General features: G+C 39.5%; 1 protein-coding gene across 5 annotated transcripts in view; it reads right to left on the minus strand.

Annotated features, from left to right (window-relative positions):
• Positions 1 to 23,540, minus strand: part of LOC131074823 (phosphoglycerate mutase-like protein 1) — a 126,246-nt gene that overhangs the window by 60,624 nt on the left and 42,082 nt on the right. For all 5 annotated transcript variants that reach the window (XR_009113126.2, XM_058011530.2, XM_058011531.2 and 2 more), the window contains exons 3-5: positions 2,843 to 2,950; positions 2,073 to 2,152; positions 1,701 to 1,860 (exon numbers count right to left, since the gene is read on the minus strand). Coding sequence is in view for 4 of the 5 variants with exons in the window: in XM_058011530.2 (XP_057867513.1) it covers positions 1,701 to 1,860; positions 2,073 to 2,152; positions 2,843 to 2,950 (348 nt within the window). In the remaining variant the exon portion in view is untranslated. The remainder of the gene's footprint in view (positions 1 to 1,700; positions 1,861 to 2,072; positions 2,153 to 2,842; positions 2,951 to 23,540) is intronic.

Consider the following 23,540-nt stretch of genomic DNA (forward strand, 5'->3'; position numbering starts at 1 on the left):
AAAGATATCAAAATGGGAGCCCAAGTCTCATACTTATAACTCCACACACCTCAAACCCAAATGCCATTTCCTTGAATTTCAGCGTTTTTCCTTTGCATTTCGCTCCACTACATGTGGACCCCAAGAGTGGCGTCGTTCCCCACAAGTCAACTCCCACGCTAAAGCAAAGACCCACGCACTTTGGCAAATATTAGAGATAAGTTATAAAAAATATAATATCTTTCTCAATATTTCGATATCTCTTTAATAAACATGAATTTGCCAAGAGCTTAGGAAAAATAGGCATTAATCCCAATTTTAATAAATCAATCGTCAATAATCAGATTAATTAAATATTAAACCTTAGGATAAGGAATTAATATTCAATTATTTCGCATATGGCTCTGGTACTGATTATTAACACTGCTAGGATGAAACTGAGTCGGGACGACCACCAAACTGCTGCAGAATCAGAACCCTGTCTACTGCCAATAATAGAATTGTGTCATACTGCCACTTACTAAAAATAGTAAGTCAAGAACTAATGCTCAGAAAAGCATGATCATCGCGTCCAGAGGCAGAACATGGAGAGCTCAATAGTATAGTAACACCAAAATGGCCATTCCCTGACTTACTAAAAATAGTAAGTCCTTGTTTCATCAATGCTAGACCCTCATTACTCATTCCACCTAGCCTACGGGTCTCAGAAATAGGCTAATGGACCACAGAAAGAGCATCAATGAGAAGGGGACATTACAATTGGATACTAAGTTACATAGACCCCAATTAGTATCAGGCTATTGATTAGAATAAACACCGATTGGTAATCAAAGGGTGTGATCAAGTAATGTCTTGATCGGTCATGTCTATAAGACATGACTGGTCAAGGCATTGCTTGATCCTCCCCTCTTGCATATATATACCAATTGATATTTGTGAGGAGGACATTGAAATCCATAAACGCTCCTCTCACCTGCCACACAAAAGAAGATAATCAGATTTATAAGATAAATAGATAATACATAGATAGAGAGAATATAAATTAGAATACATCTTGCATATTGAATTGAAAATTGAACATCATTTACAATAGCCACTGGAGGAGGATGCGTAGCAAATGAAGCTCACATAAGGGAGGAACATTTAGTATTTGACAAACTTAACCTATAGAAGAACAGAATAGGAAAGGGTGACCCTTGGATGGGTAAACTAACTAAGGGGTACCTGGAAGTAGTCAGAGATAGCTGAGGATTAAGACATTCGCATCCAAGGTGACTCATCATTCCCCTTGTCCTGTCTATCCCGGGCAAGTCCTCCTCTGTCTCAACCTCACTTGAATATTCCTCCTTGTGCTTGATATATGTCAACCAATGATTAGCAATTATTATTGTTGATGTGGGGATTCCACATAATCACAGGAGAGATCAACTCAGCCCGCTGAACAGAAAAATCCTGATGCTATCACTTCTCCATGTTTGGTAAAAATGGAGAAAAAATAAGCCTAAGTCTAATATAAATCTTAAATGTTCCTATTTACTTTGATGAGCCTGAAATCATTTAGCATTAACAAAGAGATGAGGTAAATTATGAGAACAATATCAAATCAGATTTTCTTAATAATTTTTCCTTCTGACAGGATGCTTTACAGGAAAAGAAAATTCAATATTTCCATTATCAAGATTCAGAAAGCATATAGGGAAAAATCAACTGATGCTTCTCACCAAGTGTTCTCGACACCATTCCACAGCCATAACAGGTGGACATCCTGTGCTTGATATTGGTGTATGATTACTATTCCCACCACCAGCTATCATCAAGGGAGGAGTTGTATTATCAATACAATCACCTCCACCAAAAACTCCTACTGCTGTTTGCATAGTCCTGTAAAAATATAAAAAATGGTTAAAAGGACCAATGCTTGTAATTTGTTTACATCTTTATTTTATTATCTACATGATTGGTCAGATGAAAGCATTTTTGAATTTTAACAAATTATGTAAACCTTTTTATGGTATCACAAATTCAACTCATTGCTTGAATCAGAATGTGAAGATAAACTCAAATGTAATGGGAAGTATCAAACCTACTAATACCTCAGCAAAGGTGAGGTCACAACCAGTTCAACCTTGGATAAAATGCCATTTTCTGAAATATGCCTGCGTAGATTATCAACCTGTTGCAAACAGAATTCATATGAAATTTCCATTAGTACAACATAAGCCTGCACATCATTAGCTTCTGAAGGCAAATATGAAGAGATTACAGATTCCTGGCTTAGCCACCTGTCATGTTGAACACTCATGTATATGATATGATTGTATAAAGTTCATTTATGCAATCAAATGTGAAAAGTCTGCATAAGCTTGGATTTAGACATTAAATTATACAATGGAAATACAAGTAGCGCTTTCCAATTTCAAATAGACTAGAAAAGAAGTATATGCAGCCCAGGACAACAGAAGTTAAACCAGCACCATTACCAGCAAGTGATCTGAGTCATGCTAATGTACCACTTTAAATCAAAATTCTTATTACAACATAGTCCAAACACATTTGCAGTCTTGATGTATCCAGAAAATATAATAGAAACTAAACAATAGATAGATAATTTGAAATAAAAATTCATTGATATTGAACAGAAGATTCCCTATTATGAGCAACATGAGTATTAGTTAAATATGCTCCACCTAATCTCAAATGGAGTCCACATCATTTTCGTTTTCATACAATAGAGGAATGAATAGTTTCAACACTCTTCTGACACCTGAATATATTTTCCTAATCTCATATCAAACAAATTTTCCCCTAATCTTCTACACACGATAAATAAAAAAGACAGGTGTTATGGTTACAAGAGAATTACCTGTTGCCACCCTATAGGAGTAAGGCTAGCATCAAAATATTCATAGCAAAGGGCTGCATCCTTTTCTGTCAATTGTGCTACATTATGGAACCCCTGTCCATGTCTCACCTGAATATATTTGACCACATCAGTTCGCATCTTATGACTACCAATCTAAAACATAAAAAAGTAATATTTTCTGTCAAATCTACAGGTTTTATCTTTTAGAAAAGGCTATTAAGTACAAGATTGGGACCAAATCTTATTTTAAAGAAAATAATTTTCATCGGGCTATCTAGACTAATTGGGGATTGCCTGCTGTGGCTTTCTGGTAGTCGCAGCTGTCATCCTGTGATATTCCTTCAATGCTCTGTCATTTTGCTCAATTTACATACAGATTCCTGAACTATTTTGATCAAGTTTTACTCAATTTATTTTGTAAACGAGCTATAAGTTTAATTCAATTCACTCCATCAGCTAAATTAGAGATTACTATCTATCAATGTGTTTGATTGGGGTATTCATTATTCTTTTTATGATTGTCCTCTGATTTACTCTTTTGTACATATTTGAAATTTTCATATTATGTCAAAATTTTCATTTAAACCCTTGTTTTTTAACAAATCATGAGTCATATATCAGAATTTTGTCTTGTTAGTCTAGGACGTTATGTAATCTTTGCAAGGTTATGGTTAGAGTTTTACGGGCATCTATCATGAAAAATAATGAGTGTGTCATAACATTGAATGTGCATTTTCAGTTATGACAGATGATAATGTCTCATTTGGAGAGGCATATTGCAGGTTTCATCCTTGTCAAAGGATTGTTTTCAGCACTTGTCAAAAAGTTCCATTAATTTCTGCATACAAGAAGATGGCAAGGATCCATCATGGACAATTGCCCAGCATACAGCCAAAAGAGATAATAGATTACAGAGGTTTTAAAAGATCTATGCTACTGTGAGGAAAAGCGCACCATATAACAGAGAAGTCAGTTTGTAATTTCAGAAATATATGACATCATGTATTAGCGTGTGCCTTTATAGGACAAAACAAGGTTTTATAAACAAATAGTTTGCTACTTGCTACCATTCTCAAATGTACAGCCATGTAAAGAAAACAGGCATTCAAAATCAAACTTTGAAAATTGCTTATATTAGTATGCATTGGAATATGGTAGCTGATTAGAACCAAATAAAAGAAAGAACTTACAATATTAGGCACTCGCCAGAAAAGAGGATAGAGTTTTAAGTATCCAAAATGGTGCACAGCACGCATTGGCATGCACCTGTATGCATCCTATCACAAATTCCAAGTTAAAAATGTAAACAAATTATCAAGCAAATGTGTATATAAGGCATAGTTCCATGGAGTTTCCTGACAAGGGGACACAAAGATGAGTTTCAGGGATGGAGGGACCAAGGGCTTAAATTTGAGGACAATGGGGGCATGGTGGTGGAGCGGTGGTGGGGTGATCGCGCTAATATACATATAGTACTTTAAAAAATAGTTATTAAAGATATTTAAGTGTAAGAATTACAAATGAAACTTTGGTAAATTTAGTGAAACTTAAAAACTACTAACTTTGAAGTTTGAAGTGAACATTAACAATCTAACATTAAACAATGAAAATGTTGAATTTAAATTTATATTATATCAAAGCTTTCATAATGATGATTGTTATGAGTACATTGATGATTACAAATGTTAAAAATAACAAAATGGAGTAAAGTGAGGCCTCTAATCATCCCCAAACTCCACATCACTAGAACTACTAGACTCCACATGGTCAAGATCCTCCAAACTAAGTTACCAGTTCGGGTACGGATACGGATACAGAATCAGGTACAAATTCGCAGGTAAGGCAAAAAAAATCCTTGGGTATGGGTACATCCATACATATGTGTGTGTGTGTGTGTGTGTGTGTGTGTTTACCGCTGCAACTGGTAGCTTAAATATAGAAAATAACAATGTACATGACAATGCATACCAGACACGGCAGTAAAATATATCTTTATTCACACATGCAATCATTACAGAGAAGAAGACCAGAGATGGCCGGCCAAGGATTACACAGATCCGACAATACCATACTCCCTTCCTTGGCGGTACACAATATATTTAAAGAACTCGACGGTTTCCGAGAGGTACACAACCGTCAACCAACTGACACATAACTACCGAGAGTGACAACCACTTAATACAATTAATTAATACAATGTCAGGTGACCAAAATTATCAAACATAACCATATGCATTTTATGCCAACTACATTATCCCCCCCAAAGAAAAAGTCATCTTCCAGATGACAAGTTAACATCAAGTAATATCTGGAAAGACTAGTGAGACTAATGGCAAGAGTGTAGGTAATGAGTTGTACTGGACAACCCCATCATGTAGTGTACCCGTCAAATCAAAAGCGGGTTTGGGGGCAATGCCTTGAATGGGGTCAAGGGGCAGCGCCCCTTGTGAGGGTCTGGGGGCAGCACTCCCAGTGGGGTCAAGGGGCAGCACCCCCGCCACCAACATCAAATTACAACCTTCAAAACCCCACGAAACTCCATGGTGCACATGATTTTCGTGATTTTTTAAGACGCCAAAAACAATGCTAATGAAGCCAAAAAAGAGCTTTAACCAACATCTGCAACATGTCATGAAGAAACCACTTTGTTGTACGGAACAATGGCATTGAGAGGATTGTACCATATATGACACGATGAGAACTCCACACGAAGGCTGAGGTTGATGATGTACGGCTGATTGGTGTTCCCGTACAGAATGCAACCACTATCATACGATGCAAAAGAAATGCTCTGGCCGTACGGTGTCAACAATAGGCTTTGTCCATACGAGATGAAATATCGTCTGTACGGTGTGGGCAATATGATCTATCTGTACGTGACGAGATTCATGTACAGTAATAACTCCTTGGAACTTCGAAATGTGCATTGGCAGTAGGGAACGATGCACTAGGTGTCGTACGGAAGGAATGCACCTGTAATACCGTATGACATGAATGAACTTGCCATGTCATACAATACAAAGCAATGACCGTCGTGAAGTCCGTACAATTATTCCACAATTATGTCGTATGGTTGGACGTACGGTTCTGAGGTGATGTACATGGCAAGGAGAAGGTGGTCGTACTGTGGTGATTCCCTCATGGTGGTTTAATGTTGGTACGGTGATTCCTTCCTGGCAATTTGATATACGTACAATGGTAATTTCCTCCTGGCAGTTTGATGTGATGTCATCTTGGTCTTTACTTGCCTTCGTGTCTCCTTCTGTACGAACTCCTTCATACAGGTTAAGCCTTATTCCCTTCGTCCAACCCCGGACCCTACCAATGTACGGTTTGTCTGTGTGGCTTTTCTGAATTTCACCTCTGTATGGATATGTGGTACGAGACTCTTCTGACCCCAAGTCTTTACTCCTTGTTTGGGTAGTATTCCGTAGGGCGTACGGATCCTTTTGAGCTAAATGGTGTGCTTCCAAATTCCGTACGGATTTGTTGTACGGATGATGTGCTTTCAACTTGTACAACCTTCTCTCATACAACCCCCCTATAGCATACAGATGACGTGCTTCATTATTCCTGCAACTTTTTTTCTCCTTCTCATACTGCCTAACCCCGTACAATTCCTTTGAGCCTATTGGACTTTGCACTTCCTCAATTTCACCAATTTGTAGCATGTTATAGTTGAGGTGGAAGACTTCATAATCCTCCATCTGCCAGTGAAATAATCCATTAAGAGAACTTGTCTCATCCTCAAAGCAATCTTCCAGTTCGAGCACCGCTTCATCATTGGGTTTCATGCCTTTCCTCCCTCCGTCCATACCTAACCTCAAGAATCTCCTATGTGAAGAGTTTGAATACTTCGTCTTGTTCCTTTTTCGTACCAGAGTTTGAATACATCGCCGTCTTTGTTTGTGCTCTTGTGATTACTAAAACTGCATCCTCTTGTTCCTCCACATCCAGTATATTAACACCCTTCTAATTCAGGTAGTTGGTGTCTTCATAGTCACCTAGTCCACACCATTTGCACAATAATTGTATGTTGTCTTTCTTGTTATGGCAGTCTCTCGCAAAGTGTCCCCATTGACTACATTGTCGACATTGTATGATACGACGTCCTCTGGAGTCGTACTGTATTTGGTTTCGCCCTCGTTGATTTCCATAACCACTTGGCGATACATTATGTGATTTTGATGGGCTGGACTCTCCCTATGTGAAGAGTACTTGTGTACTTCTCATCTTCAAATTGTACGGGCACTCCTTGATTGAATGCCCCAGCACTTGCCAAATTTCACAAAACATATTTCGAGGGCAATTACCTTTCGTGTGCCCCTCCCTTTTGCACTCAATAGACCATAGTTCATTACCTTCTTCGTTGGTTCCTTTCTTAGCCTTCAATTCTTTCATCATTCTCAACATATTCCATCGAAGGGCTCGTACGGTTTTGGATTCTTCATCACTACTACCTTCGGTGCTCTCATCATCATCAGTCTTCCTCTTCTCTCGGGAGGAGGTTTTATTTTCACTCTCTATGTCCATCGCTCGATTGTACGCATTGGCGTATGTGGATGGAAGCACTACTTTCATCTTCTTGCGCAGTGAGGGTATCAATCCCTTCGTGAACCACCTCTTCTTCAACCCGTCGGCTGGTTGGTTTTCCATCTTGTTCAATAGTTCTTTGAGCCTACGATTGTAAGTGCGTACACTCTCATTTTTCCCTTGCTTAGTATTATAGATTTCGGCCACATTCTCATTATCATCCCTCAAGAGTTTGAATTCCTCCTGGAATGCCCTCTTCAGATCACTCCATCTAGTCTTGTGTTGGGCGTTGAGGACTGTTTACCAATCAATGGCGATCCCTCGAAGGGTGGCGGGAAATGCCTTCAGCCAGTAGTCCCCGTCATCTTGGCCATTTGCCTCCCAAATGGTTATGCATGTTTTGCAATGTCGTACCGGGTCCTCCGACCCGTCTCCCGTGAACTTCGGCAGTTTCTGCTTCTCCTGGGTGTTCAACATTGTTTTCACTCGAAAGGTACATGCATATTCGCCTTGTGTGTTGGACCTGGGTGGAATGTTTCGACCAATACGTTCTGGTGCTTTCCCTGCACTCTCGGCCACGCAGGTGTCCTCTACACGTCCACCTTCAGCGTCCCCAACACTTCGAGTACTTCCAAGTGTGTCGGAGCTGAGTGAACTGTTCTGACCGCTACATTCTGATGCTTTCCTTGCACTCTCTGACACGTGCACGTCCTCTACACGTCCACCTCCAGCGTCCCAACACTTCGAGTACTTCCAGGCTTTGACTCGTCTTTGTGCTCCCTTCCGCCGAGGGTCAACGGATCACCTAATCGCTTGGTCTTGACCACAATGTGGCCTCTTCTCACCTTTGATGGGATTACAAACATGAATCACTCAAGGCTGACCCGATTTCTTTTAAGGCAACGACAATCAAGAACAGATACCCTATTCCACGCATTGATGAGTTGTTGGATGAGCTTCATGGAGCTATCTACTTCTCTAAGATTGATCTTCGTTTAGGTTACCATTAGATACGTGTACGAGCAGAGGATGTACACAAGTCTACCTTCCGTTGTCACTATGGGCACTATGAGTTTCTGGTAATGCCTTTTGGCCTTACCAATGCACCGGCCACTTTCCAGTCCTGTATAAACCATATCTTCAACAAGCAATTGAGGAAGTCGGTTCTAGTGTTCTTTGACGACATATTGATTTACAGTCGTACTTGGGAGGACCATCTCAGACATGTTGAGGAGGTACTTAGCATTATGGAGAGCCAGTCTCTATTTGCTAAGTTATCCAAATGTGAGTTTGGACTTAGGGAGGTTTTATATTTGGGCCATGTGATCAGTGCTGATGGGGTGAAGGTGCATGAGGAGAAGATTTAGGCAATTCGGGATTGGCCCCGCCCTCAAAACATTACTGAGTTACGTGGGTTCCTTGGTTTATGTGCTTATTACAGAAGATTTGTGAGAGGTTTCTCTCAGTTGGCAACACCTTTGACAGACCTCACAAAGAAAGGGGCGTTCAGATGGACAGAATAGGCACAGGGAGTCTTTGATAGACTCAAGGAGGTTATGAGCACTTGTCTAGTTTTGGCATTACCTGATTTCTCGTAGCCATTTGTCCTAGACTGTGATGCTTCAGGTCTGGGCATAGGAGCTGTGTTGATGCAGAACAGACATCCCATTGCCTATGAGAGCCGGAAGCTGCGAGATAATGAGAGGTTGTACTCTACCTATGATAAGGAAATGTTGGCTATTGTGCATGCTTTAGCTAAATTCAGACAGTATCTTGTTGGCAGCAAATTTGTGGTAAGAACCGACCACAACAGTTTGAAATATTTCCTAGATCAGACAGAGCTCAATAATCGACAGCAAAAATGGGTGAGCAAGATTCAAGCTTATGATTTCGATATCGAATTCATAAAGGGGAAGAATAATACTGTGGGTGATGCACTCTCTAGGAAACCCTCACTTGCTGCCCTATGTTCATTGAGAGAGATTTCAACAGATTGGAAGGCTCAACTTTTGGTTGAGTATTCCAAAAATCAGCATGCTTGTGAGGTCATGGATGGTTTGATAGTGGATGACAGATACAGTGTGGTAGATGATATTATCTATTACAAGGGTAGGGTTTATCTCGTTCCGGGTTCATAGTTGAAGGAACAAATTTTGCATGCTTTCCATGATACTCCTACGGCAAGACATCCAGGGTATGTTAAGACTTACAAAGCAGTTCGAGAGAGATTCTCTTGGAAGGGTCTCAAAGATGATGTTTTATGACATGTTCGTGAGTGTATGACTTGTCAGCAGAACAAGTCGGAGCATACTTATCCTACTGGGTTGTTACAGCCCTTGCCTATACCAGAATAGAAGTGGACTGGGATTTCTATGGACTTCATTACAGGTCTTCCTTGGGTGCAAGGGAAGGATTGTATCTATGTGATCATGGATAGGCTAACAAAATATGCCCACTTCTTTCCCATTGCAGTTGATTTTACATCATCTCAGGTGGTTGAGCTATTTTTCAGAGAGGTGTTTAGACTCCATGGTCTTCCCAAGACCATAGTGAGTGACAGGGATAGCAGATTCATGAGTTCCTTTTGGCAGGAACTTTTCAGGCTAGCAGGCTAGCAGGCACTGAGTTGATACATAAGTTGACGGATATTATCGCAGGCTGTTTTTGCAGAGGCGATGACATAGCAGACACACCCCGTGAGCACAATTACGGATATAGTTGCGCTACAAAGATGATAGAGTATGTGGCATAAAAATGCAGGAGAGATGATCTTCCATGTTCCAAGCAGACACTGCAAAGCAATGCAATGTGGAGAGACTTCCCTTCATCTTGTTTTCTCGGCAGGGTCACGCAAATACGTTTCATTTGCTTTTTGAGAAAGGAGCTGAAGTAGACGTTCAAGATGATCGGAAATAGACACCGTTGGACAATGCAATTACATGTAGACAAGATGCAGTCACAAATGTCTTTATGAAACTAGAACAAATTGTTGTAGTAATAAAAAAAAAAAATTTAAAAAATTGATCAACAACGAAAGTTCAAGGGAGGCGGCAAGATCTCGATCTGACATAGATCTGATGGATTGTCTATGTATCGAATCACTTAGCAAGTTTTTGTGATTAATAGTTCCATCTATTGAATTGGGTATTAAGGTTTATCTTTAATGTTGTTTGGCGCTAGCGCCACAACATTGGAAACAATACTCATATATATGCCAGTCAGAGAGCGACATGAGAAACGGTGGTCTTACTGTAGACAAAACCAATTCGATACTCTCTTTCCATAGCATTTACAGATTTGCAGAGAAGGGTCTTCATTTGAATGCATGGCTGGGAAGATTATTGAGGAAGATCGATGCCACATTGATACTACTGAGTGTCGTGTACGTGGCATATGGGCTCAACATCTCACAGATCCTGTTTATGTCAGATGAACACAACAACTAAAAGTATGTGTATCAAAGAGCAACCATCAAATGAGATCGAAATCTTCAAGTGCAAAGAATCAAGAATGAACAATTGTTGGATTGCGAGGAAGACTAACAAACAAAGAGATAAGTAATCCATGTTTGATCAATGGTAATGAATTTCCTATGTTGTTATTAATTCATGCAATTACATTATGCGTGTTATTTGTGAATCAAACATTGTCAGTAGGTGTCCACACACGACAAGCTGCATTTGAATATCTTGTTTCAATTTCTTCAACATACTATGAGAAACTTGCCCCTTACATGCAGGACTTCTTTGGAATCACAACAAAAGCAGTTAAAAGTGATGAAGAGCTTGTTGCTCCTTAGGCTATAGAGTTTTGATGTACTATTTGTGATGAAGAATTCAGGAAGAATATGGAGGGGACTTTAGTGAAGATTCTGAGATTTCAAATTTCCATCTATAAACAAGTATTTGCCTGCAGAAGTGCAACAATCCATGAGGAAGCAATGTTGACCATAGGGGCTCTTGTTTATGCTACTAGTGGTGAATTTGCTAAGTACATACCAGAGTTCTATAAGTCATGTTTTGCAGGTGATCTTTCAAGATAAAGAAAGGACAGACCAAGAAGCATAAGAGATTTCATTCAAGGGAGAAAGAACTCGATGCTTGCAATCATAGGACTGAGTTGATGGCAGTAAGCATTTATCGAAGAAGAAGAACCCATACAGTTTGTCCTTGCGATCTAGTTCTTCGAAGAGGAGGTCAGATGGTTGATATCAGATTCAGAGGGAGTCTAACATTTCATCAGAAGCAACCTTAGACAAGGAGGTCAGATGGCTGATATCAGAATCAGAGGGAGTCTAACATTTCATCAGAAGCAACCTTAGACAAGGAGGTCAGATGGTTGATATCAGATTCAAAGGGAGTCTAACATTTCATCAGAAGCAACCTTAGACAAGGAGGTCAGACGGTTGATATCAGATTCAGAGGGAGTCTAACATTTCATCAGAAGCAACCTTAGACAAGGAGGTCAGAAGGTTGATATCAGGCTCAGAGGGAGCCACACCATTAGGAAGATATGCTTAATGCATTCTTCTCTATGAGATAGAAGTTTGAGGAGCAAGCCCTTGCTAATACACTCTTCTCTGTGAGGGTGAAGTTTGAGGAGAAGGCCCATGTTCCACCCTCTGGAATAGCCATGATGAATGTCATCATGTTGGGTACCGTGATGAATCGTGTTCCACCCTCTAGGAGTAGCCATGGTGGATGTCATTTCATAACTATATTATTAACAAGGATTCCTCCCTAGCTAATAGGGAGTGTTGATGTTGTAGTGGCCACCCTTGTGAAGAGACAGATGGTGTCATTGAGGACCAACCCCTTGTGAAAGGGTGCCTCCCTCATATATATAGAAGATGCAAACTCATTCTCTGATCCATTCAATTTATGTGAAGAGAAGTTTATATATCAGTTAGAGCAGATCGATCCTGTGAAAAAGGACAATAAGATTTGTTCTTGTGAAATTTGCTTCAAGGAGTGAAGCAATATATATTGGGCCCGTATCTTGCATTATTGCTAGACATATTTGATATATAAAGAAGACATTTTTATGCTGGGTGTTTCTCCCTCGAGTAGGAGGGTTTTCCCTTGGAGATCAAACTGCAGATATTATGACCAAACCTCTTTCAAAGTGAAGGTTGATCACTTCAGAAAAGGTTTAGGTATGATAGAAAGGTAATTTGCTTTGTAATCTATATTTGCATGTTTAATGTGTAAACTTCTTTGTCATGACGACATTTTTTGGATTTTATCCCCTGGGTTCATATCTAAGAGGTGACGATCTCTCAAGATAATGAACACTTGTATGGAGACATTATAAGGTGACAATCTTGTAATGTCCAAACCAGTTATCATGGTGGATCTCTGGTGAACCATGGATGAAGCCATGATTGTGTTGTGGTAAAACATTCATATGAAGTGTTAGTGCACATACCTGTTGTGACCATTTCACACATCGCCCCATCACAAATGGGGACCCCCTCTTTTCGCTTATTTTTCGCTTGTTTTCGCTTTCGTTTTTAGGGTTTTGTTAGTCAGTTAGTTGTCTGGATTTAGGGCTAAGCCTTAGGGTTTTAAATTTTGCCTTTTCAAGCCAAAATCCAGTCATTTTTGAGAGCTTTTGAGCTTTCTTTTCTAGAATGCAAATTTTGAATGCAATGAATTCGCCAAATTGGTCTAATTTTCAATTGGAATGTTCATGCAGAGCTTAAACTTGTCTAAATGTTGACCGTCAATATGAATTTTTGTCTGATTGAATATTTTGACCAAATTTTGACTTTTTTGAAGTTTGATCCTGGGCATTGGAATTGATTTGTTTTCGCCTCGTGAAGTGTTAAAATGTGAAAAATCTTGTTATTTTGGCCTGTAGGAGCAAAATCGCTCCTGTCCCTCAGTGAAGGACGGGAGCTCATTTTCAAATATCTCATCATCCTTGCAGAGTCCAGACAAATTTTACGTTTGAAATGATAGAGAACGACAAGATCTTTCATTTGAATATAAATTGAAGATTTTCATGAGCACAGAAAGGCCTCCAGGAAGAAAATCGCTCCTGTCCCTCAGTGAAGGACCGGAGCTACAATTCAAATTTCGCCTTGTCCTTGCAAGATTTTGAGAACTTAATGATTTGAGGACGTCCGAAGGAAGATACTTTGCCAAATGAATATAATTTGAGATGCAAAAAAACGAAGGAAAATGACCTATATTGACTAAATCGCTCCTGTCCCTCTCCAAGGGACCAGGACGGGGTACCTTGTAGCTCTCGTCCCTCTCCCAGGGACCAGAGCGATTTCCTTCATTTTGCAAAATCCAGACAAGGGTCGAGGCAAGTTTACGTTCAAAAACAAGGGAAAACATGAGATGAGCACATTGAATATAAATTGAAGATTTTTGGGACGTCCATACCAGTGTTAAATGCCTAGTTCGCTCCTGTCCCTCAGGAAGGGACCAGAGCGATTTTTGATATAATTGCTTTTTTTGCAAAATTACAAACAATGTCAAGGCATGGACGGATAGAGTAAAGAAGGACAAATCCGTTGAATATAAACTTAGCGCATGGCAAAGTGAGATGAAAGCCACAAGGGAAGGATCGCTCCTGTCCCTCTCCAAGGGACCAGGGCAATACAATGGTGATGATACGTCCCTCCAAAGTTCAAGGTCGTCCCTCCAAGGTTCAAGGCCGATCCAAGCCAGGACGAAGGGTGGCGAGGACATTTCAAGGCATTTCCATCAAGCGCAACGTTGCAAAGGTCATCACATGGAAGGATTTGCACTCTAAAGACCTAGATCGCTCCTGTCCCTCTCCAAGGGACCAGAGCGATATCTACATAATGGCGTAAATTTCAAAAGGCAAACAAGTTTCAAGTTACCAAAAGGGTCGAAAGGACATCATTCCACGCAATGAAGATAATTGCAAGTTGGTACAAACAAGAACAAGCATGTTATGATGAACTTCGCTCCTGTCCCTCAGGAAGGGACTAGAGCGATATTGATATATTAGATTAATCCATGCAAGATTTACGTAAAGACAAAGATACACAAGGTTACATATGCTCCAGGACATCGTTTGAAGATAATTTGCAAGAGTTTTAAACGTCCAAACATTGCTAATCAAGGTAAAAGTCTCCCATCGCTCCTGTCCTTTGGACAAGGACCAAGGCGATACTATTAAAACACTCCCGTTCCTTCAAAGATCAAGGCGAAGCGAGGTTAGGAAGTGCGAAGGACAACGTTTGAAGGACATTGCAAAGGAGATCGAAATTTAAAAGTCGCCAAGATCAAGGAGAAATAATGGATCGCTCCTGTCCCTCTCCAAGGGACAAGGGCGATGGTCCCTTTAATGCATCCAAACACATAATGAAAGCAAATGGAAATAAGCGCAAAGGACACGAGCAATGATATTTCGAAGGTCAAAAATGCAAGGTGAACGTGAAGACATGGACATCGCTCCTGTCCCTCTCCAAGGGACAAGGGCGATGTTAGACAAAGCGCATGATATTCGTTGAAAATCAAGGACGCACAGGGTTTTAAATGACATTCAAAAGATGATGCAAGGAGAGGATCGTACCAAAATGAAGAATTTCAAGCAAAAACATGGAGATCGCTCCTGTCCCTCTCCAAGGGACCAGGGCGATAATGGTCATGGGATGCACTTGCTCGCACAAGGAAGAAATTCAAGTTCGAAGGACCACCAGATGATCGATTTGGGACGTGGAAATGAAGGGGTTGAATGTTGAAAACGCAAGAATCATGCCAAAAATCATGGATCGCTCCTGTCCCTCTTCAAGGGACCAGAGCGATGAGGTACGTCCCTTTGTTTTCATATTTTGTGGCGCCAAATTAAACAATTCAAATGCTAAATCAATTTAAAAAATTGAAAATCCATTTTTTATTGGCATTTAATATGGCGTTAACATTTATTAATTATTTTTGCCTTATTTAAAAATCGAAATTTGCAATTTAAAAACGCAAGGCATTAATAGTTAATTATTTAATTAATAAAAAAAATCGATTTGAGCGCTCATATATGGAGGTCGGCCTTGTTATGTCATTGCAAATCATTTAAAAAATGGTTTTATTTTTATTAAGTCGGCCTAAGGGGTAAAGGATGCAAGCGCTATATAAGGGGGGTGGAATTATCATTTTCTACATCATTATTTTACCTTCCTTCATGCGAGTTGACAAGAGGCGAATATAGTGCGAGTTTCATTTATCCAAGGTGGCGAAGACACTCCAAAGGTGGTGCGAATTGCATTGAAGACCAAGGGTGGCGCGCTTAGACATTCCAAAGGTGGTGCGACTTCAAACCAAAGGTGGCGTAGACATTCCCAAGGTGGTGTGAGGCGTGCGAAGTGTGTTTGAAGAGGTGCGAATTGCATTAAAGATCACATTCTCTCCAGAGGTGGCGAAATCAAATTTAAGGGGATCATATTGAAGATTATCTTTATACCTCAATTTTGCCTAGGCAAATTTTGTTTTTGCATTCTAGAGTTAGCTCTCTATCGAGGTATGGCGATTTAATTATTATTGTTTTATTCATTCATCGTCATATTTCAAATTTTGAATTTTAAATCTCTTAGCTCAATCGTTGTATTTTAGGAAATGATAACTCTAGAGACTTATCATGAGGTTTCCTAAAATCTATCTCTCTTATCTACGTTATTTATTGCAAAATCTATTTCTTATAATGAAATGTTGTGTAGGTATGGCGACCCCAAAGGCGGGAGCATCCACCAGTCGCTCGGCTCTCATGAAAGAAGATCAGAAGACCGAAGAAGTGGAGACCAAGATCGTGTCCAAGTGGAGCAACATTGGAGATACCAACTTGGGGAACTTTAGCACGAAGAAGTTCCGAGAGGTCCCTTACATCGGCAAGCCATCACATGTCGCCCGGAGAATAATAGAGAGTGGCATCATCAAGGCAGCCGGTTTTCCTCCAGCCATTCAGTGCCACGAGTTGATGATCGAGTGTGCCCGTCATTACAATCCACAGTCCAGGACAATTGTGTCCAATGAGGGAAACACTTTGGCGTACCTTTCAGAGGAGGCCATAAGTGAAGCCTTCCATCTTCCAGAGCACAGGGACATGATATACAAGAGCATTGAAGGAGCCAGATCAGTGTACGATGATGATCCAGATGCTTGTCTAAGCATAATCAACAAGAACTGGCTACTCAAGAGTCGTCCCCGTCTGAGCAAAGTACCGAACACACCACACCGGATTGATTTCCAAGAGGAGTACAGAGATTTGATTACCATGCTCAACAGAGTTACAGGAGCACCTCATGCCTTCTATTTTGAGAAATGGATGTTTTACTTCATCCAGGTGATTGTTCAAGGAAAGGGTACCATACATTGGGCTAGGATAATTAGCCATTGCTTAGACGTACAGTTGAGAAGACTCAGGGCTACTAAGTCCTTCCACATGAGTTCATACGTCATCTATGCTTTAATCAGGAGCGTTGAGTACGCAGGACTACCTCACAGAGGAGTGATTGGAAGAGGACCCGGCGAGGTCAGAGTTTGTGAATCCTATACCTACTTGCATCATCCACCAGGGAAGAACTACAAGTTAATCAATGATACTTTCACGATGAACATCACAAGGACGTTGCAAGGAGGGATTCACAACAGATTATCTCAGGATGCCCAGGAGTTAATCAAGAGGTACGGTGCTTGGTTCATTCAGTTTCCCAAGTTCACTTACATTAGAGTGTATGGATGTCCTTTACCCCCATACATGTTGCCGAGATACCCGACAGACAGAATTGTGTTACTTGAAGTAACAAGGCAGTTGGCAGCATATGTGAAGGCATTCAGACACAGACATCAGAATGGAGTTCAGGTACCTATTATTTTGGGTAATTCAGTTGAGGTATGTCCCAATGTCTCAGCCATGGATGACGCAGAGAGGGAGTTAGCCTTGTATCCTTTTTCATCTTTTGCTTGGAGGAATAGTTTTGATCCTCATGGACATTTAGAGGAGACGGTCGGTAGAAGATTTAGACATGAGTACCAGATTGAAGATTTTATGATGAATCTCCTAGATGATCTTGAAGTGAAACGTAAGATACATTCTAGATTGCCTTTGGATTTTATCAGGAAATGTAAGATTTACAGAGTAGCCGACCAAGCTCAGGACAACGGCAGGCACATCCAATCTTCATATGATAGAGAGAGCAAAACAATAAGTTTGAATTGGAATGAGCCCGAGGCCGTGGATTTAGATGATTTGATGGCACCAGTCTTGTCTTGTACTCGCAGATGGGTAGACGTTCAGCATCAGAAGTTGAGAGAACAAGGCATAGCCATGTCTTTTACTTTGGAAGAAAAGCCAGCCGAAGGTGGAGCCAGTGTTAGTGAAGGCAATCCTAATCCTAGGAATTCAGGTGAAGGTAACCTTCGATGTGCCAGTGAGGGCAATCTCCATTCGAGAGGATCGAAGAGAAAAGAAAGATCAGAAAAGAAAGAGCCTTCCAAGAAAAAGCAAGGTGCTAACAAAGATCAAGCACCAGGTACTTCTTCCAGACCAGAGGATAGAACAGTTCGAGTGGAAGAATCAATGGAATCGATGGTACAGAATGACAGACAGGAGGAAGAACAGGCACAGCATGTTTCATCCGATGGATCTCTCCAAGACTATGATTTAGATAATGATAATGAAGTAACATCTCCTCCCAGACAAGAAGAAGTAGTACACAAAGAAATTCAAGTTCAAGAGACAAGGTCAAATATCCCAGATTGGTTGAAGGAAAGATTGACTAAGGTGATCGTAATTGAGGACGAGGACAGTGTAATTGATTTAGAGAGCCTTGTTGGACGCTCACATATGACAACAGAGAAAAAGAAGGCTACAAAGATGTCCAAGATGATTCGAGATGAGACTGGATCAAGAAAACTGCAGATAGCTACACCGGCAGCAGACAAATATGAGGGTGAGATCCTAGCAGAAGACTATCATATACAGACTATTGAGTTGGGACCATCCACAGCAGAGCAGACTCTAGATGATGCCTCCGACACATTTGAGGCATTGAAGGACAAGTTTAGAGAAGAAGTAGAAAAGAATAGAAAGCTTGAGAAAGAGGTCGGTGCATGGAGGACATATTTCAGTCACATCAATGAACCTTTGGGACGTCAGGATCCAGTTAGATCACCATTGCAGGCATTGCCCCTTCAATCAATCAATGAAGCAGAAAGATTCAGGAATATGGTCCAGCGTACATGTAATTGGATGGATAGATCTCACACGGTGGCCATTGAGTTTATTACAAGGATGTCGAAGATCACCCACCAGGCTATCCAAGTTCTTGAGATAATCCACAGATTGATGGCAACAGTAGCTGCATTTGCCCATACCAAGGACGTTGTCATCCCTGTCTTGAAAGTTATAAGACATACATCTAGAAGAATTTTAGCACAAGAGAGGATCTTAGAAGGTGATTCTCACAGTTTGTTTCAGTGGTCAACCTTACTCCATATAAAGAGTGTCCTCTTTGAGGACATCAGTGTTAGATGTGGTCAAGTTGAGGAGGTGATCAATCCGATCCAGGACAGAGTATTTGAGGTACTTCGTACCATTCTTGGCAGAGGGATCGAGGTCGAGACAGATGTGGATTTACAAGAATTTGAGGATAGAATCAAGATCATCTTTCGCAAGGACGCAGATGTTACAGATGAGCAGTATGATCAAATGTATGCCACCATGCTCCTGATTGATAGAACAAAGGAACTTGAACCTACTTGGGACACAGCTCTTCTAGATGCATTTGATCAGGTTATCCACTTAGAAGAGAGTATCAAGAATCTTCCCGAGATTCCAATCACAGAAATCGAAGGAATCGTGACAAAATTCATTGCATATGCTAAGAAGGAAAATTGGAAAGGGAATAAGATTCTAGATGAAAGGTTGTTACAGATGACATGACATCTTATTTCTCATTGGTTGATACCTCCTAGATTTTTGTGCCAAATTTAATATTTGGCTATGTATTTAATATTGTTCAGTAAAAAGGAGGTCATTTGTAACAAACCCTAATTAGGGTTTAGGTGTCATGATCTTGTCCGTTGATTTACTTTCAATCTGGACCTTTCATTGTAATTGGGGATGCTATTTATACCCCCATTTTTCATTTTATTTGGAGTCAGTTAATAGAGAATAGAGTTAAGAGTGAAATAGAGAGATTAGAATTGTAAGCAATTTTTATTTTGTAGCAAGATTGAGTCTTGAAGAGAGAAATTCAAGCAATTGTTGTATATGATGACTTGGAAATCAATAAAATATTGAAGTTATGGTGTTTTGTTGCAAGTTTCTTGAGTTATCTTCATGGTTGTTGGATGTACTTGAATCACGCTCAATCAAAGTAGTTTGTTAATTTGAAAGACTAAGTGTGAGATTTGATATTTGGTAGGATTCGCAATCCAAACCACTAGCTTCTTGCTGATTGTAGGAACGCCTTGCGTGGTCGACTGGAAAACACTTTGAGCCCTTAACCTTCAAGCATTTTCGCATCTAGGATATGTACCTTCGTAGTAGTGTCCTTGGTCTTTGATGCATTGAACACCATTATTACCTTAGAAGATCGCACTAATTTCAGTTGAGTTGTTATCTTATGGCAAAATTGAAATTGGTTGAGTCTTGCCAAATCTCATTCATGCTAAGTCGTTCCTAGGGTTAGGCTAGATTAGATTTACTTAAACCCTGTCCTTTTTCCATTTTTTTTGAAAGTTCTTTTTAGATTAGTGAAATCTTCGAACCATTGAATCCGTAAGAAGCCTTGAAGGAAACAGCAAATCACATCATACCACTAAAAGCTTGTCCACACGTGGAGACCCCACTAAAAGAACCTTGGAGTCCATCTAACTGATCCTTTTTGCAGATCTTCAGCAGTTAGAGACTATTTTCTCAAGAGAGGATAAGATGCCTGTCGGTATTTTATTCTGTGTATGATTGTGTACAAAATACACGTCAACAATACCACAACTTGGATAAGATCAGAATTTAAATCTTTCTCATATGATTATCCTTAAGTATTGCGTGTTTAGGCAATACTGATATCATGTGCTTAGGTGATATCCTGTCATCACAAGATTGACATGATGGACATTTTTATCATGTGTCTAGGTGATACTTCATATCATGTGATTAGGTGATATGACATTTGTATAAGGTGTTTTTGCACATACCACAACTTGGAAAAGATGAGAATTTAAATCTCTCATATGATTATCCTTAAGTATTGCGTGTTTAGGTAATACTGATATCACGTGCTTAGATGATATCCTGTCATCACAAGATTGACATTTGTATCATGTGTCTAGGTGATACTTCATATCATGTAATTAGGTGATATAACATTTGTATAAAATGTTAGTGCACTTATCACAACTAGGATAAGGTGAGAAATTAAGCTTTCTCATATGATTATCCTTAAGTATTGCGTGTAGGCAATACTGATATCACATGCTTAGGTGATATCCTATCAATCGCAAGATTGATGTGATGAACTTCAAGATCACGTGTTTAGGTTATGCTACATACCAAATGATTAGATAGTATGATTCTCATGAATGACTAAAATGATTACTATCAATTAAATTATGATGCTTGAATATATTGTCTACATTCATCTTACCTAGCTAAGAGGGAGTGTTAATGCATAATAGCTTCGGTAAGATAAATGATTGAATGAGAGATAAATGAAGTCTCTCATTCAATCATTTATCATATTGATAACTCTGATAAAACCATCAAGCAATTGAATCATCCTTGATAGTCATTCTATATTTGTATATGACCAAATTATTGATTAAATCATACTATGCATCTTTCTCATGTTCATATATCTAATGAATCTTGTATCTAGATGAATATCGATCTAACATAATGATGACTCCGATTAATATATTATCGGATTGCATTAGATCGAGTTGCATATTATATCGGGGTGCATATAGTATATAAGGAATGCATATCGGGTAGTGTTATGTTAGTCACCGATAGTTATTGGTGTGTTAGTCTACACCGGTAGTTATCGGTTGTCAAGTCTAACACACCGATAACTATCAGCTGTTAGCATTGACAGCCACCGATATACTATCGAGTGGTAGCGATTGGTTAACACCCATAATTATCGATTATACTCCACACCGATTGACATTTACGTAACATGCAGTTTATTAGTATCAACAATAAGACACGATCATGTAATGTCTTGATAGGTCATGACCGATCAAGGCATTGCTTGACCGTGCCTTGTTTGTCATATACTTATAATAAGTGGCATTCGTGAGATAGGACATAGAAAATATTAAATGCTCCTCTCATTTGCCACAAGCAAGAAGATAATTAGACATATACAATAAGAACGTAATAATACATATCAGATAATAGAAATATATCTTTCATATTGAATTGAGAATTGAACAACTTTTACATTTTTATCTTCTGATAAGTTCCCTTTCCAAAGAAAGGTTCTAATGATCTTTTCAACTTGCAAAAGCACAGACTTCGAGGCTTTAAGAACTGAAATGTAGTAATTAGGAATGGCAGTTAAAACAGATTTGATAAGTAGGATTGGACCTGCAAAAGACAACCAGCGAGCCTTCCATGATGATATACTGTGCTTAATCCTTTCAATCACAGTTTTCCAATAGGAGGTCTTATTAGCTCCCATGAATAGAGGTATACCCAAGTATATGCTTGGTAAGTCATTTGCCTTAAAGCCAAGAATTTTAATCATCTTTTTCCTTATAGGAGCCTTCATATTAAGAATGTATATTGTGGATTTATGGCTATTGATCTACTGACCTGATACTGATGTGTATAACTCCAGAGCCTTCTTCATTTGACTTGCTTCTCAAGCTCAAGATTTGGCATATAGTAATGTATCATCAGAGAAGAAGGAGTGTGCAACAGATAAGGATGTGTTTGGTAAGTGTATCCCTTGCCAAAGACCCTTGTCATGATTGGATTTGATCAATCTACAGAAGGCTTCTGCCATAATGATGAACAAGAAAGGAGATAGAGGATCTCCTTGCCTTCCTCCTTGGGTAGCTGCAAAAACACCTGTTGGGGTTCCATTTATAATGACTGAAAAGTGAGCTCTTGAGATGCATGCTTTTATCCATTTGCAACATTTCTCAGAGAACCCAAACTTATGCAAGACTTTAAGTAAAAAACTCCATTTCACCTTATCATAAGCTTTCATCATGTCAATTTTTGCAATAAAGGATGGCAGGTGTGAAGTGTTAACTGAATGTAGGACCTCAGTTGCTATTAGTGCCCCTTCAACTATTTCTTTTCCTAGTACAAAGCCACCTTGTTCTGGGGAGACAATGTTTGGGATTAAGAGTTGTAATCGCAGATAGATGGCCTTGCCGATGATATTATGGATAATATTGCACAAAGAGATAGGCCTAAAGTCTGCAAATGTTTTTGGCTCTTTCACTTTTGGGATAATGGCAATGTTTGTGACATTGAAATTCTTTAGAACTGTTTTGCTTTTTCTTGATTCTTCAATTGCAAACAGCAGATCAAACCCTAATACATCCCAACATTTTTGGAAAACGATGCAATGAATCGATCAGGGCCTGGTGCTTTATCAGCAGCTAGTGAGAATACTATTTTCTTAACCTCTTCAACAGTGAATGGTTTCATTAGGTCTTCATTGTCTTGTTGAGTAATAATTTGTGGAATGACATCCAAAATTTCTATTTCATCTTGATGGAGGCTGAATGAGGTGCATTGGTCAAAGCTAAAAGATTACCTTCATTTTGGATGGCTGATGCATTGGTGAGTGTGTTACCTGTAATATGATCATTAATGGAGAAGATTGTTGATGCTACATGTCTGGACTTGGCAGATGCATGGAAAAAATTTGTGTTCCTATCCCCTTCTTTTACCCATAACTCCCTGGATTTGTACCTCCAGTATATTTCCTCTCTCTCACTTAGTTCTTCCCAAGTCTCTTGTAATTGTTTTTGCTTATCATATGTAACTAAATAGGGACCATGGAGAATTATAGTCTCCTGAATGTCTGATAGCTGTTTTACAACTGAACTTTTCTCAACAAAAATGTTTTTAAAAACTTCCACATTCCACAATTTTATTTTACTCTTGACATATTGCATTTTCCTGTCTAGTTGGAACATTTTGGTACCCTTTTGATGAGGAG

The sequence above is a fragment of the Cryptomeria japonica genome, chromosome 6 (assembly GCF_030272615.1).
Source record: "Cryptomeria japonica chromosome 6, Sugi_1.0, whole genome shotgun sequence".
Classification (NCBI taxonomy): Eukaryota; Viridiplantae; Streptophyta; class Pinopsida; order Cupressales; family Cupressaceae; genus Cryptomeria; species Cryptomeria japonica.